This window comes from Schistocerca serialis, chromosome 2, assembly GCF_023864345.2.
Source record: "Schistocerca serialis cubense isolate TAMUIC-IGC-003099 chromosome 2, iqSchSeri2.2, whole genome shotgun sequence".
In the NCBI taxonomy this organism is placed as follows: Eukaryota; Metazoa; Arthropoda; class Insecta; order Orthoptera; family Acrididae; genus Schistocerca; species Schistocerca serialis.
Window position 1 is genome coordinate 1029213193 of NC_064639.1, and position 19859 is coordinate 1029233051.

At 38.4% G+C, this 19859-nt stretch overlaps 1 protein-coding gene across 1 annotated transcript in view; it reads right to left on the reverse strand.

Moving 5' to 3' along the window:
- Window positions 1-19859, reverse strand: part of LOC126458451 (UPF0430 protein CG31712) — an 86210-nt gene that overhangs the window by 15551 nt on the left and 50800 nt on the right. The window contains exon 3 of the mRNA XM_050095517.1: window positions 17156-17381. Coding sequence (XP_049951474.1) covers window positions 17156-17381 — 226 coding nt within the window. The remainder of the gene's footprint in view (window positions 1-17155; window positions 17382-19859) is intronic.

Here is a 19859-nt window from a genome sequence, read left to right on the forward strand (position 1 = left end):
ACAAATCTAGATAGCTGAATGGGGACTGAATATCATTTGCCCTACATGTGGGACTAGTGCTTCATCCACTGGGCTACATCAATTGCTTTCAACAGAAGCAGTATTTGGCATGAAGATTAAGCAAATATTAAAAAATGTAGGCTTCCCTATTTACCATTAAGTTACATGTGTAACTACTGTGAAAACTGCCTATAACAAAGACAACTCAAAGTCATAACAAGAAATGATACAATATTGGAACAAAAGCTGACTAAGCAGTTTGATCAAGGGGACCAGATACAAAATATCAATCAATCATCCTGAAGTAAGCCAAATGTACAGTCTTTGACATAAAATACGGCTGCCAGCTGGTTGCCTGAAAGACTACAGGTGTGTTTATGCTGCACCCGCATAACTGATACCTCGCTGCTCGCACGTCACATCTCGCTGGGAGTCCTGTTTCATTTATGTTGCTGCCTCACTGCTAGCACACCACCACACAACTCGCTGGATACTTTTTACCCTGTAGCTGTTTGCATCACTAGTTGAGTGGATTATTTGCAGGTATGAATCAAAAACTTGCATTCTATGCATCATCTGATGACACTAATACAGGTTTGTTAACACCAAAAATGTGGTTACTGACAATGAGAAAGAAGAAGTAGTAGACTGTTCACACTGTAAATACTATAACCAGCTCTAACAACAGCTTAAAATTTATTCAGAACAGTTTTGGGACAGTTACGAATATCACATAAGTTTTTTTTAGTTCATTTTAAATATTATAGAATCAGGATAATCGAACAATGGTAACTCTGGGTAGGAATATAAAAAATGCAGAAAAGACAGATTGCTACTTACCATAAAGAAGAGACATAAGTTGCAGAGAGGCACAATTAAAAGACACACAAGAGAGAGGTATTTGCTGATGAAGGCTGTGGCCAAAAGCTTTGTGTAAATGTCTTAATTATGCCTGTCTGCAACTTAACATGTCTTCTTTACACTAAGTACCAGAACAGGTTAAGAACTCATGGCTTGACCCAAAATTATTAACGTAATTCCTGTTGAAGAGCGATCCATAGACCTACTCATGCTGAGGCAATATTTTGTCAGTTTTTATTTGCATCTACTCCATATACTACATCTGCAAATTGCAGGTTTTTGTGCTGATATTCTAATTGGGGGAGGGGGTGAAGAAAGAAAAAAAGAAGGAAGGATAGAAAATGATAAATTAGGTGGAACAGAAAAATGGCTGAAATAAAAGTGATGAATCTGGGATTATACTTCAGCTTGCACAGACACATTTAAGAAATCATTTTTTTAGCACTGAATATGCAAACTAAGCAGGAGGAAACCTTAACAACTGGTACAATGAAAAACATCCTAAGCCATTCATTTCATGGTAATTTGTAATGAATGTAGATGGAGATGTAGAAGCAGAAATAGATACATGTTGTACGAAAAACTGTGAAATGAGGAACAGTCAAATGTGGCACTGCCAGAGTGACCTCAAAGCAGCCAATCACAACTCAAGTTTCAAGACAGATGGTGATGGTCACTGCTTCAAACCTAATCCAGGTTGATATACTAGCTTGGTGAGGATCATAACTAGCAGCAGTGTGAACAATGATGGTGCAGGTTTGTTGTTTTATCATTGCCGCACCATGCTGATGGGATGTGAACAGCAAGGTGGTAGCATAAACACACCCTAGTTTAAGTCATTCACGTAACAAGCCAATATAACTGACCGACCCTCAGAATTTTAAGTCTGGCCACCTGCACAATCTGTAAACACCATAGCATGTGAAACTCTCGGGAGGAAGTGCTGTCTTCAGTTTAAGGTGTTGTAGTGCTGTATATGCTTGTGGTCTAGTGATAACACTGCATAATGTAGAAGTATAGTCGCAAATTCAAGTGCATCCTTCCTTTATTTTTTGAAAATTTATTTAGGGTGATTGTGAAAAGTATGTCTGGTGAAAACCCAAATATAATGAGCTTCACTTTCTAAAACCTTCCATAAACATTTCTGCAAAAGGTCAGGACGGTTTACACTGGAGAATTTCCTTGCCATGCAGTGACAACCTAATACCAACCACGAGCCACATGGCAGTCGGTGTCCAACCACTGATCATAACATGTTTCTGCTATTACATTGGTGAGCATAAAATTTTTTATTATTGTAGTTTGATTTTCTGTGCAAAATGATTTTGATACATCTAGTGAGTAAAGAACATTTACACAACATGCATGGGTTACCATGAGTGTATTTATTAAATATTTTATATTTGGGGTTCTAGTATTTGTCCTGTGATTACTTATTGGTTTTTGCACATTTCAATCTTAAGATTGTTGTTCAAGTGTTATAAAATAGAACTGAAAGTGGAGTAAGGGCTAGTATTTGCGACAGTATTCTCTTTGGGTTACAGAGAGAGGTGAAGGCAGCAGAGGCAGCTAAAAACATTTGTTACTGTGTGTGGGATAAGTGCTATCAGACAAATCACATCAAAAAAGGATTTTTCTTGTTTTGAGATTTGTTCGATAACTGACACAGATGATGAACTGGGACCATTTTACCTTTGTAAGACATTTGTTTTTAATAAGTGAAGTTTGGGAGTGGGATTATTTCATTCTCCAATTCAAAGCAAGAACAACAAATGCAGTAACTATTACTGCATTTTTGCTTGAACGTCATCAGTTCGCTCATTGAGCAATCCCATGCAATACCGTTACTGGAGACGAGTTACGATTCCTTTATGTAACTTCTTAAGAAGTAATTAATAACTGAGTCCTAACTAAAGACATCACCTTGAGCAAAGGGCAATGTGAACAAACAATATTTTGCGTGTGTTATATATTTATATTGCTCCCCAGGAATGCGTCCATTGCAGCTGACATTTGTTGTCAACAACTGAGATGCCTTTCAATTGCAGTGTATAAAATACACTCCATACCTGGCTTGATGACATATTTAACTACAAAACAGTAGTTTCTACAGGTGTGGGATTGATAAACTACCTGAGCATAGTAAGATTGTTTTAGATAATATGACAGAATATATTGTTGATGATTAATATATCACTTATGTTTATTGTTGCGTTCAGTAAACTAATGGCAAAACGTTATTAAAATATGCACTGTAGTAATACAAATGAATTATAACTTACCACAACAATTTTATGACAAGTTTGTTTCAGTAAAATGTGAATTACCTGTTACACAAGTGTGACTGACTGACATGAAGTAATTGGATACTGCACATTTTGCACTATGAAATGGTCTTTATGTGGTGTCTTGTGTCATACTGAAGTAGTATGGAAATGTGATAGCAGGAGCAGACACACAAAAAAACCAGTTAATAAATTATTCAATGAAAAGTTCATAAATAAAATTGTGTATTCACAAAAACCAACAATTATACTGATCGAAGCGCAAAAAAGCATTACCTAGTATTCATATATTTTTCACACTTAGATGTTGAGGTACTGAAAGTAGCAAGAAGCCTTGTGATGGAGAAGGTTTTCTATGATTTCTTTACTGATTTTTGATGTGCTTACTTGTAGCTTTGTAAGTAAGATGCTGACCTCAATTGAAACTGGAACAGATAGTCAATGTGGCTTCACTTTGCAGTGCAACACCTTTACCTCAAAGCTAAAGAACAACTGCAGCAATCATCTTTTCCTTATTGCACCAGTTGTGGCTATGACAGAAAAATCACAATGTGAAAGAGAAGCTTAGTTGCAGTTTCTACATGGAATGGCCTTCCTGAGCTTAAAATCATAATTTGATAACCTGACATCAAACTTTAAATGAAAATCACTCAGATCACTCAACAGAAATGAATTTAGCAAGAAAAATCTGTGCCATCCAGAAATGTAACTTGATGATCACAGAGTTGCCAAACCTCATTCTGCATTGTTTCCAAGTTTCAGTTATACTACTGGCAGAAAGAATGTGTTTCTACAGCTACTGCATTTCTGGGCTCAGAAAGGTGGATCTCTAAGATGCAACTGTCAAGGACTAGAATGCCAAAAGCATAATCCCTGCTAAGGACTAGAATGCCACAAGTATAATCCATTAGTGGTAGTCTGGTGTCATAAATCAATAGCGTCCGGATAGTGTCTGCAAATTTCAGAACCATCAGTCCTCCTGTGCCATCACATTACATCTAGACAACTCTCATGTGAATTTTATGGTAGCCCAGAGGCAGCGTTCGTATGTAACCATGATCACGAAATAAATTATGGTTTCCTCGCACAGTAGGCTTTCTTGATTAGGAAATTTATGTTATTCATAGCTTATGAAATTTCTCTGAGGTTGTTCATGTTTTGCAATCAATGGTGTAGTGTTGACTTTTCATTTGTATTCCTCTGTTTTGAGGACAGAATATTAATGACAATGTTTCTAAGCAAAATCTTTCTTAAATCTATAATAATCAAAAGACATGCTGCCTAGCCGTAATTTTTACAATATAATCATGCTCTAAAATGGCGAATTTCATCAGGTGAATAAGCTTTGCAGTTTTCAATATGCTTAGACATAAAAATAATTTTAACAGTTAGTGAATTATCACATTTAATTTTCAATGTGCGATTACGAGTATTATTACTAACTATGCTTTAGTCCCTCAACTTAGAGAAATGAGAATAAAACTCACTGGAATTAAACTCATTGACTTTTACTTCTCAATGCTCATGCCTGAGATGCAACTTGTGTTCCTCACTTTTGAGCACATTCAAGAAACACATCAGCTGTGGAAACGTAGTCTTCCTGCTGGTAGTATACCTGAAACTTGGCTACAGTGCAGAATATGTTTTGCAACTCTATGTTCATTGAGTTACTTCACAGATGGTATAGAATTATCCTGCTAAATTTACTTGGTGTTTAATTGTTATTTCCGCTTAATAGTCTGAGTCACCTTCACTTAAGGGGGGGGGGGGGGGTGGTAGCATGCCAAACAGGCTGACTTGGAGCAGGAGGGGCACCACATGAAATTTTAATTTCCACTGTCTATACTTTTGCAAATAAATTTATAAAACTTTGTCAGCATGACCAGGAAGGATTCAGGATTAACATGCATAGCAGTGGAAGTTTAAAAACTTTTTTTTCCATGCGAAATTTCATCATTTTTACACTTACTGTTGGCTGCATTTGTTTCTATAGGAACATTTTTCTTCGTAAGTAAGAGAGATACTTCAATGAATTTTGCACAGCATACAAACCATACTTACAGGTGAATGAAACTCTAGAATTTATTTAATTTAGGAAAATATGAATGAGCTGTTACATTTTAAACTTTATGTGTAGAACAACTCAAATTTTATTGTTAATTATCTCAGTTTTACCACAGTCTTTAAAAGAATTGGAAAAGTCTAGAGTTTTTCATTAGGAAGTTTGTGTTTAATAAGCATACCAAGTCTGAAAGTAATAGGTTATTTATTTTGGACGTAACATGTACCTAAGTACAGAGGTTTGTGTTTTATGGAAAATTGCCGCTAAAGTTTCTGCTTGTATGTGGCATTCTTTTAGAACTGTCCTGCACCATAAACAAGTTCTTTTTCATTTTCTAAATCATTTTTCTTCCTTTTCACATTCCTATGATGCACTCTTCTTTATTTTATCACATCCAAAAATGATTTATCTGCTTTCACTACATGCTCTCTGTCTATTGCCGACAAAGCTTTGATGCAGTTCGCTCCAGGCTTAATTATCATTTTCTCTAAAACATATTTCCTGCTTTGTACGCCATCATTAAAACATGTATCTGCATCATAAACACCAATAACAAGTGCATTACTTCCCACAAAATGGTTTTTGGCAATCTTTCCCATACACATTGGTTAAAACTTTCATTTGGGTTTTGGGTACCGCCATGATAACATTTTCTGAATCAGTTTTCATTTGCAAGGGCCCTGAATATAGGTTTGATGGTTTCCATTACAGCAGTCGGTAGAGAATTCCTGTGATTATATTCTTGACCACCAGCAATAGATCTTTGGTGGTCACACCATGATTCACTTCCTTTTGGGTGCAAGTTGTGGATAGGGTTATTGTCTGTGGATATTTTGTGGAAATATAAGGCCCAATCTGCTTGCTTCATATGTTTCAAGACCCCCGTGCTCCTTCTTTCTGCCAAGCCATAATATATCGGCAGCTTGTCAAATTCTGCATCTGTCACTTGCCCTCTCACTTTTATTCCCTTCCCATCAGATAATTTTTTTCCTGACAAATTGTGTCTCAGCCTTCTAGGTCTAGTGCCCAGTCTTTTCTGTACATATATCACACATTCTAACTTCTGCACAGTAGTCTCAGCTCCATATGGAGCACATTTTTGAACCTCAAGGAAAGCTTTACTATCACCATCAAGGTACTTCACATATCGCGGGCCATAAGAGGCAACAGATCTGGTAAACAAGCTGACAACTCCCTGCACTTCCATACCTCCACTTCAGCCTTTATAGTTCATATTATATTCATGATTTGGAATCCCTTTCAAACAACTTAGACAAAATTTGCTCAACACTTCAATATCTAGCACTTTGCCAGTGTCAACAGATGTTGTTGTAACAATACAATTCAAAGAAGTGTGTCCTCTTTTTTGCCAGGTACCATCAAAAGCGGCCACTGTCCCTGTCACCATCATTTTTGATAATAGAGTCTTCTGCAGCATTTTTCATTGACGATTCAGCAACTTATTTTACAGACCCAAGCAATAACCCATAATATCGCAATAAGCCATAATATCTCTCAAATTCTGCTGGAGGAGGTGGAATATTCATCACTGCACCAATAGAGCGCGTGCCATACGCTACCCTCAAATTCACATCATAATCTTTGCTTCCGATTTTAGATGTCAAGCAAGATGCACAAACATTGCATTTGCTGCTTATCACAGATAAGTTCATAGCAAGGCCTATCCTGGCAAGCTCATTTTTAACCACAGAAACACACCGTACACCAAAGCAATGCTTGCACATAACACTGTTCAGTACCCAACTGTGACAGTACATTAACATCAACAATAACATTACACGAACCTTCAGATTCACAGCCTCCATTTTCATTAGCAACAAAAACAAGTTTCCTTCTTGAAGCACTCGGCGGCAATTTGTTTACCGACTCAGAGAAGTTGCAGTCTTGAGCCACTGGTGTAACATTTGTTGTAACACCCTTTACTGTGTATCTTTTGCCCTGGTGGTGATGTTTACGGTTGAAGCAACAAATTCTAGGCATCTTGTATGATAATATGCCACAATCGAACACCAAACAACACAGCCAAATTAAAATAGTTTCAAAATTCGCAACACCACACTGAAAGCCTTTCGAAACAGACAACAAACAAAACCAGCAATCAAAGCAAGATAGCAGCAGAGAAAGTATCGATATCAAGAGTCCTTTGTTTCATGTATGACAATCTCTGGCACAAATATAAACATTTGAATTATTCAGAGTGAAATACAATTATGTATGACATAAGAATGCTGTGCAAAGGGGTGTGGTGCTGCATCTTGGTACACTTAAGATCAAATAACATGCCTTATAATGTCTCAAATATATGTTTTATGCGTCAAACTATTCAGGAAAATGTGCGCTATATTTTTGAAAAACTGAATTTTTTAAAGTTTTGATGTCCCCCCCCCCCCCCCCCCTTAAGGTGTGAGGTCAGGTTAGCAAACTATGGTTTTGAGTTCAAGAACTAAGAATGTCATTCAATGTGCAAACAATGTAACTAATCTCATATTTTACTCTGCGGTTTATCCATTGTAGGCACCGCTAGGCCAATAAGGGACAGATGAATGTATCAGTTGTGCACTAGCCATAATGTATCTATGTCACCATGTCTCTTCACTTCAATCTTGATGGAAGCAAATATTTCATCTTTTCTGTGACAGTGCTACAAACAACCAAACTGAAAATCAATAAGGAAGGTTTAAGAAAATCTCTCCATCATAATTTTTATTTCCACTTTCAGCAGCCACACAGTATAAGGGCACAAGCTTATAACACCGCTTACTTGGCAATGGCCTTTTCTTCTTCCACCAACATAATTGTTGATTTTTGTAAACAAATCAATTTTATTTATGAAATTAAATCAATTTTATTTATGAAATTGTCACACTGAATAATTTATTAACTGGCTTTATGCATCTGTTCTAAATACCTTATTTGCATACTAGATGAGTACGACACAGGGCAGTACAAATGAGAAGACTATTCCGTAATCGAAACAGAGCAATATGTAACTAATTTGAGAATACTTCACATTTTATTAAAAGAGACCTCTGTCAGAGGATATTGTGGTAAGTTGTAATTCATTTGTATTAGTGAAGTGTATATTTTAATAGTTTTTATGCATTAGTTTATTAAATGTAATAGTAAACATAAGACAGAAATTAATCATAAACAATATATTCTCTCACATTATCTAAGACAGTCTGACAATGTTCTGGTAGTTTACAGATTCCACATCTGTAGAAATCTACTGGTTTGGAGTTAAAGATGTTAAGCTAGGTATGAACTGCACTTTCATTGGAAAAAAATTTCTGATCACTGTTCAATAATGAATGGGAAAGGTCAAAATCTGAGGGTGCAATATCAGAAGCATGCATGATGGATGACTTCCCAAACAAACTCCTAGACAGCTTTTAGTATAAAATCAGCAGAGTGCAAGCAGGTGATACTGTGTGAGCAGTGGTAACACTTGAGACAGTTTTGTTTATCTTTTTCTTACATTACAACTGAAGAGCACCTCAATTGTTGGCAGCGAATGCCAGCTGTAATGGCACAACCCTTGGGAGCAGTTCATAGTGCACGACACCCTGTTTTTACCACAAGATGCACAATATTATCTGAACGCAACGCCATTTACTCAAGGAGATGTCTTTAGTCACAGCTCAACCTCCAATTTCTTCTCAAAAAGTTTACATAAAGACATCACAATTGTCATCAGTAACAATGTTGTGTAGGAATGCTCAGCGTGTGACATTCGCAAAAATACAATACTAGTCACCACTTTGATTTTCATTGCTTGCAATGACAGTATGCAAGTATTCTTAAGCACCACTTCTGAATCTTGCTTATTGAATGCAAATGTCGCACAAAGGTTAAATGATTGCAATTCACCACATAAGTCAATTATCAAAACTTTCTGAATGTGGGAAATCATTCTCTTTCTTGAGACAATGAAATCCTTTTCAAACATAATTTGTCACATAGTATTCATCCCACACATGATGATAAAAGTTTCCAGTTGCCTTTGCTGCCTTCAACGCTCTACTTGTCCCACAGCAAACAATATGTCACAAATGTCAGACATTATTTCACTTGCAACTATTTTGTAACACTTGAGTAACCCTCACTGGACTGATGTACACAAAAACCAATACGTAAATGTGAGGCAAATACTCAAACACCTAATAAAAAGTGATAATGTGTGTCTAATACACACATAATAACCTATGCATGTTGTGTAACTGCAGTTTGTACACTACGTACATCCAAGTTATTTCATGTGGGGGGAAAACACTACAATAGTAAACTATTTTCTAATTTCATAATGGTATTTTTTTTTTCCATTTCCTTTCTTGGTATCCTCCCAGACATTGAAGGTGGTTTTAGAAGTGTGTACTGAAACTGTATGTTAGATCCCTCTCACAAGAGGAAGATCTCAGACACAGCCCACCAATTCAGCTCAACTTTGCAAGTTTGCCTGTGTACACCCTAAAATAAAAGAATCCAAGATATTTTGGCTCAATATCCATGTAGTTTAGAGAAAAGCATGCCTGAAGTTTATGACGCGTGATGGACTCTAATCTGACAACATCAACATACAACTGAAAACTGAGCATTTTTCAACATCATACATGGGGTCTGCAAAAGCATATTTTTCCAGAAACTGAAGAAAAAACAATTACAGACTGTTGCTCACATACCCATAACATAAGCACTGTCCAATGAAAGGATGCTAGTATAGTGACCAAGATTTTCAAATGCATGCTGCAGTTTTCTTTTTTCTTTTTTTTTCTTTTTTAATATGATTTTTTTCCATGTCGAAATTTGTAAGAATAGAAGGGTTAATAATAAGTTAATCAATAACAAAGCAGGCAAATACATTTCTCCGACAACTTTACAAATCAAAGTATTTAAAATTTTAAGCCTCGTTGCATGAAAACAATTCCTAGTAATACTGCTACGAATTCACCATTAGAAGCCACAGAGAGCTGGCCATGCAATGCTAGTTTACAGAAAGACGCGGTGCACAACTTTATTTGGAGGTTTTAAAACTGCAATGTGTTTCTAAAAACCCAGTGGGAATTGCAGAACCTTGTGGACACAATACTGATTCATAGCCTATTTCACAATCAACTCTCAGCACCGATTTCTCAGGCAAATTTATCATACACTATGTGATCAAAAGTATACAGAAAACCTGGCCGAAAATGACTTACAAGTTCATGGCACCCTCCATCAGTAATGCTGGAATTCAATATGGTTTTGGCACACCCTTAGCCTTGATGACAGTTTCCACTCTCGCAGGCATACGTTCAATTAGGTGCTGGAAGGTTTTTAGGGAATGGCAACCCAATCTTCACAGAGTGCTGCACTGAGGAGAGGTATCGATGTCAGTCAGTGAGGCCTGGCACGAAGTCGGCATTCCAAAACATCCCAAAGGTGTTCTACACGATTCAGTTCAGAGCTCTGTGCAGGCCAGTGCATTACAGGGATGTTATTGTCGTGTAACCACTCTGCCACAGGCCATGCATTATGAACAGGTGCTCAATTGTGTTGAAAGATGTAAACGCCATCTCCGAAATGCTCTTCAACAGTGGGAAGCAAGAAGGTGCTTAAAACATCAATGTAAGCCTGTGCTGTGATAGTGCCATGCAAAACAACAAGGGCTCCAAGCCCCCTTCATGAAAAACACAACCACACCATAACACCATCACCTCTGAATTTTACTGTTGGCACTACAGACACTGGCAGATGATGCTCATCGGGCATTGGCCATACCCACACCCTGCCATCGGATCACCACGTTGTGTACCTTGATTCGCCACTCCACACAATGTTTTTCCACTGTTCAATCGTCTAATGTTTACGCTCCTTACACCAAGTGAGGCATCGTTTGGCATTTACCGGCGTGATGTGTGGCTTGTGAGCAGCCACTTGACGGTGAAATCCAAGTTTTCACACCTCCAGCCTAACTTCATAGTCCTTGCAGTGGATCCTGATGCAGTCTGGAATTCCTGTGTGATGGTCAGGATAGATGTCTGCCTATTACACATTACAACCCTCTTCAACTGTCTACAGTCTCGGTCAGTCAACAGATGAGGTTGGCCTGTACGCTTTTGTGCTGTACATATCCCTTCATGTTGCCACTTCACTATCACATCGGAAACAGTGGACCTAGGGATCTTTAGGGGCATGTAAATCTGGCGTACAGGTGTATGGCTCAAGTGACGCCCAATCACTTGACCATGTTCGAAGCCCGTGAGTTCCGTGGGGTGCCCCATTCTGCTATCTCACGATGTCTAATGACTACTGAGGTCGCTGATATGGAGTACCTGACGGTAGGTGGCAGCACAATGCACCTAATATGAAAAACGTATGTTTTGGGGATGTCCAGATACTTTTGATCACACAGTGTATGTGTGGTATGTATTAAAATTAATTCCCAATAAAGAATGTCTGTTTTTCACCGAATTTTCAGGAGTGATGTAGTTGTGCGAAGATTGCATTCATTAGATGTCCTTGCCACTGCAGGCATATTTGCTTCGAATATTTGTATGACAAATACCATAACTGAAACTGTTTGAAGGGAAGTGAGGACACATGACAGAGCGAGGGAAAGAGCCATTGTAAAGAAACCAGGTTCAAAAGTTTAACTATTTACCAATCCAAGTTGTTTGAGAAATTTAATTGCCTACCTTGTCGTCATTGTTCGCATTTGTGGAGCCACATAAGGTGGTAAATAATGCTCAATTTTCAACTGTCTATTGACCCTGTCATTTTTTTTAGTCGAATATGCGTCACGAACTTTAGGGGTGATTTTCCCAAAGACGCGAGGTGGGAGGGAACTAAGTCAAAATAATGTAGAGTCTTTCATTTTAAGTTTTGCACAAGTGACCAGCCAAATATGAACCAAATAAATTAACTGCGTCGAAGACCTTCCCCCTTCAGATAGAAAACTGCAGTCATCTTCGGCTACACCAACATACAAAATGTATGTGAACGGCACATCACTTTAAGAGTTTGTTCCCTAGTTTGGAATTTTATCTTAACTTTTTACTCATCAGTCAGTCTTCTTACAGCTTAATGGTATATCAGGTGTAAACTGAAGGTAGACGTTACTGCTTCCCCTTAAATATTAGTGTGTTGGGTCCTTTGTACATGATGTTCAGTGAAGGAGTTGCCTTATTTCAAACTTGAATGTCTCAAACCAAAGACTGAAAGACGAGTGCAGCAAATGTTATGTTTACTGTGAAAACAGTGAAAATTTTATACAGAAGTTTCGAAATATTTTGAAAAACTACAAACAGATGGCACTGTCATTGCAATGTGTATGCCTATAAATAGGGCATCACAACTCAGAGTGCTCTGTCCCACCTTTGGAACATGAAAGGACATTAGCGTACCAAAAGAAGAGCTTGATGTATTCCATTGAACATGTTTGTTTTTCTGGCACTGGAATTATTCAGGAAAATCCAAGGAAATCTACCCAATGAATTGCAGCAGAAAATACTGAGACAGCGCCTATATGTTTCCATTCAAATTCCAAAACCACCACACCATACCTGCATGAGCTGTCAGACAAAGGGATTCTCACAACGATTGATAATTAAGGGTTTCATGTTGTCTGCATCTTGTTCACAGATAAAGCATGCTTTCACCTCTATGGAGTAGTGAACAAACAAAACTGACGATTTTAGGGTTCTCAAAATCTCCATTTGTGTGAAGCAAAACCACTGTATTCTCCCGAAGTTCCTGCCCGATTACAGTATACAGCAGAGGCATTCTTGCCCTTTTTTCACGTGAGAAATGATCACTAGTGAATGTTATGTTGCAATTTTGGAACAATTTGTTGCCACACAGTTAGCACTGAAGGATTCATGCAAGATATAGCCAGACCACATTGCGTGTAACAGGTGTTTCGCTTGTTTGATGATTAATTCAGGAATAAAGTCACTGGGTTGGGTTTTTGCAAATTAACTGGTGTAGGGATGGACTGGCCTCCGTACTTGCTCAACCTGACTCCTTGTGACAGCTTTTTGTGGAGCACATGGAAAGACATCCCATCATGCTGGATGAGCTTTAATGAATGATCTGTATGGCATCTGTATCCATTTCCATTGAAATTCTACAGGTTGTGATGGCAAATGACATTATTCGTTTGTGTCATATCCTTTCCATGAGGGGTGAAAATTTCGAAAAGATTGAGACATGATTGCAAAGACTGCTTGCAGAGAACAAGTTCAAATATGCATGCTGATTCTGTATGAGCTGCACCGAATACAGCAGAACGTGTTAGCAAGTTTTTGAACTATTTCAAAGCTTCTGTATAATAAACTTACAGTTTTCACAATAAACTTATCTTTTGTTGCACTTATCTAACTATCTTAGTTTTTGTGATATTTAATTTTGAAATCAGGGACTCCTTTGGTGGACATCCTGTAGTTAGTTTTTCTGAGATTTCAGACCACTTATCCTTCACCAACCCACCAAACAAATAATGCTTTGATAAGAAACAGCTGCAAGCATTAACCCTGTAAGTATTTGGACTTGGCTGTTACATTTTTGCAATAGGTGAACTGCAGAAAAGGATAGTTGCTACTCATCGTATAGCAAGGATGCTGAGTTCCAGATATGCACAACAAAAAGCCTTTGTCAAAAATAAACACACACACACACACACACACACACACACACACACACACAGACAGAGAGAGAGAGAGAGAGAGAGTGAGTGAGTGAGTGAGTGAGTGTGTGTGTGTGTGTGTGTGTGAGGGGGGGGGGTCTATTTTGAACAAGGGCCTTATTGGCTGAAAGCTCACTTTTTGACAGTCTTTTGGTTGTGCATATCTGCGATTCAGCATCTCTGCTATATGGTGAGTAGCTATTACCCTTTTCCTAATATTGTTACATTCCATCCTGGATTTTCCACTGTTTAATTAACTTAAGTTCTTTAGATAAACTCCTTGAGGACGACCTCCACACTAAGTATTTCTTTACATTGTAAGAAATGTTGTATCTTTAATAACAAATACTTTCTTTCCTTGCATTAATGAAAGAAACTCAGTCTGGGTGATATATCTAAGGAAAAAGTGAGACAGCAAACTAGTATCATCAAAACTTAAATTTCTCTTCATCAAACTTGGCTATACATTATTTTGCATACAGAAACAAATCTGAGACAGTTTTGATTTTAAATGGCACATGGGCATTGCCATACAAATAATATGTATAGCTTTTAATTACTAAAAGACAGATAGCTGACCACATGAAACATTTAGAACTGCAGAAAAAAAACTACACGTAAAAATTATGACATTATCCTACCTTTTGGAACTATTAGTTCCTTCGTCAGGGAGGGACGGAGGACAGAATGGGGAAGGCTAAAAAGGAAAGGCAGATCGCTCATACCTGTAGAGAGAATGGTGGTCTTCTCCTTTGGTTTACCCTCGTTCTCGCTACGAGCAGGTTCCTCTCGCCCTGAGGTCTGAGTGAACAACTTTCCTTTTTCACCTTCTCCACACTGTAGGATAAGTACTAAAAGCTCTGAAAGGCATGGTAATGTCATCACTTTTACTGTGTGTGTATGTGGTTCCCCCCCCCCCCCCTCCCCCAACAGAACTAAAAACTTCACCTCTTGAAGGCCATTTCTCTCAACCGAATTTACCTTTATGTAGCACTGCATTAATTCAAAAGTAAATCTTTCTGATGCTGTGCCATTTCTTAAACTCAAATGAAGAGCTGTTCATTTCCAGTCCATGCACGAAACAGGTACAACTACACATTTTGCATTCTTCTCATTTCATTGTTCATACACTAGTGTGTGTCAAATGGCATTTCACTATCTATATCCTCCCATAGATTTTCTTTTACTTTGCACAATCTCAACTGTAGAAGCACTGATGTTATTTATGTATTCATACAACAACTAATTTTCCTGGTTGCCAGTCAGTTTCTTACTGACAAATGTAAGTGGTGTGTGCTGACTCATCTTAAAACATGTTTTCCACTACAATAACTTTTTCACCCACTGAATCTGGGTCTCATTACTAAAGCATCCATTTCTGAGAACTACTCAGATGGGTATTTGCTAATATACAGCAAGAATTTGCCTCTGACTCACTCTTTAAATCCACAATTTGAGATTCTTTTTACTTTATTTCTTGCTTATTCTATGTGCTTTCCTAATTGCCTATTGTGTTCATTTTTATAATTCCTGTTTTGTTTGGAGTTGTTTTTTAACACTTATTGTCAATGGTTCAATTAGAAAACATATTAATCAGGAAATGTAATTTCCAAGGAATTTAGTCCTCATTGGTCTATACTTAATGCGCACAAACACACATCTACAAGCATTTAAAAACAGTTTTGGAAGTTTATATGCCTCTTTGTGACTTGGCAAATGTGCAGACAAGATAATATGTGCTCTTTCCTTACAGAATTAGAACTGATTTATATGAAAACTGATACAAATTACTGCAAATAAAAATTTATAACTTTACACTCTGCATGTTAATTACTTATGTTAAGCTGCTGTGAACTTATTTCCAATTATTTTACCAAGAAGCACAATCTAACTCCTCATTCAATCCAGATATGGAACACATGTTCAACAGAATGACGGAGTTTCAAAATGTAAATAATTTTATTGTAATTTTGAAAAGTTGGAGCAATTCCATGAGGAGCACAATGTGAAACAAATATAATCCATGATTAAGAACTATATGTAACATAATTAATTACACATTTAGTTTAATTTTACAAGATGTTATAACTATACAAACCACAAAAAATGTTTTTTGGCTGCCACTTTCCACACACTAACTTCATTAACAGATGCAGAAAATATCAACAAAGATAATTTCATGTGCATCATACTGGTCTAGTTACTTACCAAGCTAATAGAAATACTGAATGAATTCATCAGATATGTATCAAGTGGCAACCTTGCATATGCTCTTGGTAAAACAAATATAGGAATTGGCATATAAATATGAAAAAATGGTAGATAATACCTTGTAGCGGCGCAGCCCAAGCCTTCTTCCTCTGCAAACTGTAAACTCAGCCTCAAATTCATTCTTTAGTACTAATGATGCAGTCTTCTTTTTACAGATGATGAACCTTACTTAGGGACTGACAATCAGTCTCTGGACCCCCGGAAAAATGTTTGTTAGATTCCCCAGTAAATTACATGTATAGTGACAAGACTATGGGAAAAATATTGAAAGAAATCTATAGTTTACAAATGGGTTTAAAGATAAGGAAGTTAGAAGATTTTTTCAACGGATATAAAATCATACAGAGGACCTATTTTTTTACAGAGGTAAAAATAATGGTTCATTTACGTTAAACAAAAAAGATGAGAACTTACAAGGATAAGAACTTAAATTCTGTCCAAATTAGAAACAATTCTCATATAAAAACAAACTATTTCTACATGCAACTGATCAATTACTGCTACGCTGAAGCTTTTAACAAGTAATGGAAATTGACAATACAATGAGGCCTGTTGTCTCAAAATAAAAGCACACTATATGTTTTTAATCCATTTCATATTTAATTCAGTGAAGTTCAAATATCCAAATATAAGCAAACTACAAAAAGAAAAACACAAAAAGTGTAAATACTTTTTCAGTCTCTTTTTTTTTTTTTTAATTGCATGTCTGTGGCACTGGAACTTTGTCCATATTATACTGAGAAACAAGAGCAGAAAAATCTTGTCATCGTACCACTTCTTCAATCACAAACTGGAACAGTGAAGCAGTTTAAATAAAAGAAATATTTTCAACTGTACTTCTGAGCAGATTAATGGGACTGCAGAGATATTATATGCAAACAAGTGCATCACTCAGCTCTTTCAAATGTTCCCATTAATCTGTCCTTATGCCCTCCCACAAAATTTTCTTTCCCACCCAGTACGGCCCACTCCGGCACATGCTCTCCACCTTACCTCTCTCCTCCTTTCCTCTTCCAACTGTAGTTCTCGCCGTCTTTCCATTTCTTCCATCATTTGCTTTTCCATTATTTTCTTAGCTTCCTCAACTCTCCTGAGTACTTCTGCCTCAATTTCCTCTTTTCGTTTTTCCAATTCCTCCTCAACCCTCTTCTTCACTTGCTCTTCAATTCGTTTTGCAGTTTCTTCCTCCACCATCTTTTGTTCTAGCTCCCTTTGTCTCCTACAAAATAGAAATCTATGAATTTCTGAAAAATAACATGAAATATTTGTTCTGACACACACACACACACACACACACACACACACACACACACCTTACTGACAGTTTCTTACATAATGAAATGGTTTGCATTTGAATTTATTCAATTTTCTAAGTTCATCACTTGTTAGATGGCCAACAACCTGTCCTATAATGGCTGGAATTCACAAGAAGTTTCTGTGTTCTACTGGCCTGCCAGATACTCAGCTTATTTAGCACAGCTTTATGGGAACAAAGGAGTTTTAAGGCCAAGAGCCTGAAAATATCTCAGAAGGTTTTAAGGAGCATTAGATCGGATGTTGAGAGAATAATGTGGACAAATAGTGTGGTGTCACCGCCAGACACCACACTTGCTAGGTGGTAGCCTTTAAATCGGCGGCGGTCCGTTAGTATACGTCGGACCCGCGTGTCGCCACTATCAGCGATTGCAGACCGAGCGCTGCCACAAGGCAGGTCTAGAGAGACTTCCTAGCACTCGCCCCAGTTGTACAACCGACTTTGCTAGCGATGGTTCACTGACAAAATATGCTCTCATTTGCCGAGACGATAGTTCAACATAGCCTTCAGCTACGTCATTTGCTACGACCTAGCAAGGCACCATTATCAGTTACTATTGATATTGTGAATCATGTACCGTCCAGACCGACGTTCACCATTAATGGATTAAAGTTAAGTATTCCACCAGCTACATCCTTCTTTGTAAATTCTAATTTCCTTGTCCTGTTCCAGACCTCATGCCAGCCTGCGTGAGCTAAAACGCGTGCCTTTCAGCCTCCTTCTAGTAACACGGTGTTGGCTCTCCTGCCAACCACAACATTGGCGACGAGGCACAACCGCATTCTTATCGATATTGCCCTGATTTACTTGTGTAATGGCTTTGCCACAATCTCCAGATGTACTGTCCGAATTTTATCGCTTACAGAATCAGCAGATGCAGGCCTTACTGGATGTCCTTGGACAGCTCGTCCAGGGTCAACGGGCAATGCAAAACGATGCGGCAGCCGCCGCTCCACCGCTAACGCAGCCACAACACGCTGTTGCACCGACTTTTCGACCTTTTGATGCTGCACTAGAAAGCTGGACGGAGTGGTCACGCCAATTTGGATTCCATCTTGCCGCCTACAGAATTCAAGGTAACGAGCGGCAGCCTTTTTTGTTATCATCCGTCAGGGTGACCACGTACCTTGTGATAGTCAAATTAATTCCCTACGCAATGTAGCAACTCTGTCCTACGAAGAAATTTTGTCTGCATTAGATGCACATTTCAAAAAATCTGTTGATGTAGTTGCGAAAAGGTATACCTTCTTTCGTACAAAACGTACGGCAGGTCAGACTAATCGGGAGTGGGTTGCAACCTTGCAAGGCCTTACTAGGGATTGTGCTTTTGAGTGTCAATGTGGACTCCCTTATTCAGATACTATGGTATGTGATGCAATTGCACAGAACGTTTCTGATGTTCGTATAAGGCAACAGATTTTGAAACTAGTCAATCCCTCCCTTCAACAAGTGATGGACATATTAGATCGGCAGGACACACTTGACTTTGCACAGGAATCATTTGAAACTTCGCCAGCAGTGTGTCAGGTTAACCGGCCCGCCGCGCGGGCTGCACGGAGCAGTAAACAGCCCTCGCACCCAGCCGCACTGCTGCCGCCAGGCTCTCAGCCACATGTGCCGCACCGGCAAGCAAATGCAGTGCTCAAATCCTGCCCACGGTGCGCTACTGGACATTCGCCTGAGAATTGCCTGTCACGCCAAGCTATTTGCTTTTATTGTAATAAAAAAGGACATGTTCAGAATGTTTGCCAGAAAAAGCTCAGATCCGACACTCACAACCATTCCAGGCCCTTTGCTTCGCGCCGAATTCGAACCAAGGATACACAGGCTCGTGAAACTTTGCCCATGGAAATTCATGTAGTTCATTCCACTTCGCCCAGTGCCACTCTCTCTAACAGTGACTGTGTTCGTCCCACAAATAGTGTGCGTCGACATCGCCGGAAATCCCGTCAAGTCGCAAGTGATTATGTACAAGTGTCAGTTCACGTTGCACGAGACAGTCGCTCTTGTCGTCAGCAGGACAATAAAATTTTTGTAGACTTGGACATTAACGGCAAAGTGATACCATTCCAGCTCGATACCGGAGCTGCAGTTTCACTGATCAATCAAGACACTTACAAACTGCTGGGCACACCTCCGTTGCGTGCCGCAAATGTTAAGCCAACTAGCTATTCAGGTCAAAAGATGCCTGTGTTAGGACAGTGCAGCCTTCTTGCAACATACAAAGGACAAACAAAACTTGTGTCATTTTACGTCCTTCGTTCTTCTTCTGCAGTGAACTTGTTTGGTTTCGATTTGTTTCAGTTGTTTAATTTGTCTATAGTAAATCAGGTCCTATCAGTGAACCAGACTGTGCCTTCAGACAGCGTTTCTCGTCTATGT